Genomic DNA, 4,728 nt, shown 5'->3' on the forward strand with positions numbered 1-4,728 from the left:
TTTTTTTTTTTTTTTTTTTTTTTTTTTTTTTTTTTTTTTTTTTTTTTTTTTTTTGACGTGTTTGACTTTCAATTTGCTTGACACAAAGAGAGGTTATAGGGATATGATCGGGAAGTGCCTTTTCCATCTGCCTTTTTGAGAAGGAGAGGTTTTGTCGCAAGTGGGCTTGTGTGAGGAGAGGAACTATTGGACTGCTAGATGGTTGAGAGGGACCATGATGTTTGGTCCTTCTTTAGGTTCTATGTTTCTCCTTAGCGTAGGTGACTAAAGTTTTTTGTAATTGTTTTTAGATCTTTTTACTTGATTGGTGCCCCCTTTCTTTAGTTGCACTTCCTTTGAGCTAGTCTCTCTTTTCATCTTTTAAATGAAAAGTTTCGTCTCTGGCTCTTAAATGTTGCGCTTCGTTTCGTGGGCTTTGACCTTATGGATGCCTTTCTATTCTTTCATTTATTTTTCTAAATGAAAGTTCAGTTTTTTTATAAAAAATGTGAGCTTAGAATGAAAGGAACATTGTCTTGCGTGTATGCAGAAACTTAATTGTTTCTCATGTATTCAGGGGCCCCATTTTGGAAACTGATTTTGAAGCAGTTTGATGATTTACTAGTGAAGATATTAATTGTTGCAGCAGTTGTTTCTTTCCTATTGGCTTTGATAAATGGAGAGACAGGCATAATAGCATTTTTGGAGCCTTCAGTAAGATAAAATTTCTAGCTTCTCTTACTTATTATTGTCTGTCATTTTGATACTTTGTTTTATGTTTTTACTATTGAGCTTCAATTTTCCTTATCTCTCATACCCATTGTTTAGTTTTTTGTATGCACTCTCCTGTGTTCGTCTGTTTTTTCTCCTCCATTATGTATTATGTATGTGTGGATAAGAAGCTTAAGCCGTTCATTAAAAGTGGGAGTATATACAAATGATGGAAGGAAGATTAGATACGTTTTCAACTTGAGTTTCAAAGAAGATTTTAGAACACTCTTCATTTAGCATTGATAATTAAGGGGTATATATATATATAAAAGAATAGAACTTCGCGATTTGAGGGGCTTCTAGTAAATGAGAAGCTCCATGTGTATGCAATAAAAACATATTTGGTCCAAAAAAAAAAAAAACATTGGCTTCTATCCTTTAAAAATTTGAATTATAATGGAGTGCATTAACTACAGCCAACCATAAAATCAAGCATTAATCTTTATCCCTAAAGAGATGGCTGCATTACCAATGAATTTGGATGAGAACCATCAACTGGAGGAATAATTGCGATGTAGAAAGATTTAACTTCCTTTTTGGCGCTTTCACTATTCCATAACCAAATAAAGGTTGGTAGGTGCTTAACAATAGATCTTTCCTAGGCAAATTTGAATGATAAGTACCCTAAAGGTAAATTTTTGTCGATAGCCTGTTTTTGTAGCCTCAATACAGTTCATATATTGTTGACTACATGCCTCACCTTGGATTTGTATCCATCGTGATGTTCTCTTTGCTTGGGAGAGCGGGAATGCATTGACCATTTTATTCCATTTGTCCCTTTAACAAGAAGATTTGGAATTCCTTACTACAAAATTTTGATTTATCTGGAGTTATTCACTCTTCTTTAGAAGGAAACATGGTGCAATTGTTGTTGTGCAGCTATTCATTAAAGTAAAACAGAGGAAATTATGGGTCGATGCAAATTATGCTTCTTTTGTAATTAACACAAATTAGGCAAGGGAGGCGGGATTTTGTAAGATATATTGTGGAGTGGCATAATACTTAGTCTTTTTGTTGTGGGAATTATTTTGCGACATTTTTCTTATCAATGAAAAGTTTTTTTTTTCTTGCTCCTGTTTAGGGGAAAAAAAAAAGGTACTGATCTATGTGTTGAGTGATGGAATGGAGCATTTATTTATTGCTTATATTTTTCCTTCTTGTACAGGTAATTCTAATGATATTGGCTGCAAATGCAGCAGTAGGAGTGATTACAGAAACAAATGCCGAAAAGGCTCTTGTGGTTAGTTCTGGAACATTTGAATGACACCATGAGTTTGATTAATCTTGTAGCATGATTTGGGGTATTGAGTTATTTGAAGTTCAATTTGTAAGATTTATTTCTATTGTGAGCTTCACAATAAGGTAAACTTGTTCAAAATTTTATACTTACGAGCTTAGTTTTCTATTTTGAGCTTCATGATAAGGATCTGTTTTTATAGGAAACAGAAATCATCGCATTTCATTGATGTATGAAATGGATAAAAAACAAGTCCTATATGATAATAATTACAAGAAACACCTTCACTGAGCTATGTTGGTTGTCAAACTATAATTACAAAAGGGAGGAGAACGTTAACTCCACAAAATAGCAGGATATATAGTAGAATAAATAAAGGAGACAATTCTTTCTTGCTTATCTGTGAAGATGAAGGCATTTTTTCCAACCTTAAATCCGTACGAAAGCATAGATAAAGTGGTTCCAAAGTATCTTCTTTTCCTTCTTGAAAGGGTGTCCATTGATAGAGAAGTGTATAGATAGCTGCAGGATGAGAAGTGAACTAACCAAAGCTTGCTGAATATAATTCCAGAAGGATGATGCGTATGGGCAATAATTAAAGAGATGAATATGGGTTTCGCTGTTCCTTAGACAAAGCTGGCAACAATTAGGAGAAGTGGAAAACCAAGGAGATTTATGTTGAAGCTTGTCAAAAGTGTTAATACATGCATTGCTAAGCTCACAAACAAAGAATTTGACTTTTATGGTAGAACATCCTGTTCATGATGAGGATAACCTGATCAAAATTTTATATTTGGTAGTGTAGTTCTTATAATGTCTTTTAGTGGGATGAGGTAAGGGGATGCTATTTCCCTTTATCCTTTTATCCTTGTGGCAGGTTGCATTAGTGGATTAGGGAATTTGTGCTTCACCGTTTTTTCTGATCAAGACACCCCCAGGGCAGGAAAACGATGTTTTTTTTTGACGAGTTCCCTTGTGGCGGTGAGGGTCATTAAGGACTCAAAGGCCTGTTGCCAAAAAGGACTTGGGGTGAGGAATTGTATGAGGTTCACCAATTTTTCTATTTTAGTGAATTGGAGAACCAATGGAGAAAAAGTAATTCTATGGAATGGTTAGGCAAGGTGAATTCAAATTATTTTTTAGGCTGCTTGTAGTATTATGAACATAGGGATACATTGATTTGCTTGTGAGTCTTGAGAGAAGGCCATGAATGTGCATGTTTGGAGTGTGTTTCATACTTTTATTACACATGGTCTTAGTTAAATGTGTGACTGGTGTATTACAATTAAGCTTGACCTTAGGACTAAGCCTTCATGACTTTTCAAGAATTTGTTAGTATTAGAGTTGTTATTTTTGTATTTCAAGGTGTATACCTTGGAAGGGATTTGTTTTTTTTTCTTTTTTTTAAGAGACAATTTCATTGATGATTGAAATTTACAAAGGATGTAATTTCCATGATGATTACAAAGGACCTTCCCAATTTACAAGGAGGGAGGTATAACTATAGGAAGTAAAAATATTAGACAGCTTACACCAAGATATAGATTGATAAACAACATTGTCGAAGAGCTTTGTATGAGTCTTTTTTATTTCTTTCTTTCCGCATATTCCAAAAGAAATTCATGTGAAGTTTTTTCATGGTAGGGCTTTTGCATTCTTGAATGGGTGGTACATTAAGGCCATGTCCAATAGATCCTTTACCTCCCTAGGAAATGTGAGATGCTATCTGAATATATTGAGAATCGTTGTCCAAAAACTCTGAGCGTTTGTGTACTGCATAAATAAGTGATTTTGTGATTCGTTTCCTTTCTTGCATAATGTTCCATTTTCTTTTTGAAAGAAAATATAATGATTTAAGATATTGTTTGAAATGCTTTTGGGTTTTGAGTTTTGAATCATGGAAGAGTCTTGAGCGTGTGTGAAAGTGGTTCATTTGCAAGGCCTCAAAAAGGTTTGTTAGAGTGTCACTGAGGGGTTGGCCTTAGGTGAAGGTACAATAGATAATATTGCTCTTTCTATCAATGTGGCTTTTGGGAGATCTGATGGTCCTTGTCCTATATCATATCCCAAGTTAAGTCTTCAAGTGTTCACACTTTTATCTTGACCACTGTTTCTGCAGGAACTACGGGCATACCAGGCAGATATTGCTACTGTGATGAGAAATGGTATTGTCTTCTTTCCAAGTGTTTCTATTTTGTTCTTCAATGGTATCACGCTGTTGAGTTCTAATATTTGTTAATGTGAAGAAGGATGTTACTCTAATAACAGCGAAGTGTAGTGCTATTTTGTTCTTGAATGATATCATGCTGTTGAGTTCTAATATTTGTATAGTGAAGAAGGAAATTATTCTAATAACAGCAAAGTGTAGAGCTATTTTTGTAAACCCTTGGTTTCTTTTGAAGCAGCTTGCCTGTTTTTGTATACCAAAGCTCTTTCTTTTTCAAAACAACTTTTCATTTTGTTCTTGTATATTTCAATTAACAATGATATTCATTCCTGTTTCAACAATTGTACCAATCAGCTTTACTTATTTAATGCTGGCAATTTCCCCTAATTTAAACTTCATATGTTTGTTGAAATTATAGACTAAAAATGTGATTTTCTCACTTAAAACGCATGTAGCTTTTTGATAGCTAGTTGGGTGATTTGGTTTGCAAGAAACTACAAAATTTTTAAGAAACTGCCCTTGACTTGGCTTGAGGAGGATTTTTTTTTTTTTTTTTTTTTTTTTTTTTTTAAAA

General features: G+C 33.9%; 1 protein-coding gene across 1 annotated transcript in view; it reads left to right on the forward strand.

Annotated features, from left to right (window-relative positions):
- LOC111454150 (calcium-transporting ATPase 3, endoplasmic reticulum-type) overlaps positions 1-4,728 on the forward strand; it is a 26,563-nt gene that overhangs the window by 4,573 nt on the left and 17,262 nt on the right. Inside the window, exons 5-7 of the mRNA XM_023095491.1 lie at positions 557-693; positions 1,916-1,990; positions 4,107-4,152. Coding sequence (XP_022951259.1) covers positions 557-693; positions 1,916-1,990; positions 4,107-4,152 — 258 coding nt within the window. The remainder of the gene's footprint in view (positions 1-556; positions 694-1,915; positions 1,991-4,106; positions 4,153-4,728) is intronic.

The sequence above is a fragment of the Cucurbita moschata genome, unplaced genomic scaffold, assembly GCF_002738365.1.
Source record: "Cucurbita moschata cultivar Rifu unplaced genomic scaffold, Cmos_1.0 Cmo_Scf00016, whole genome shotgun sequence".
In the NCBI taxonomy this organism is placed as follows: Eukaryota; Viridiplantae; Streptophyta; class Magnoliopsida; order Cucurbitales; family Cucurbitaceae; genus Cucurbita; species Cucurbita moschata.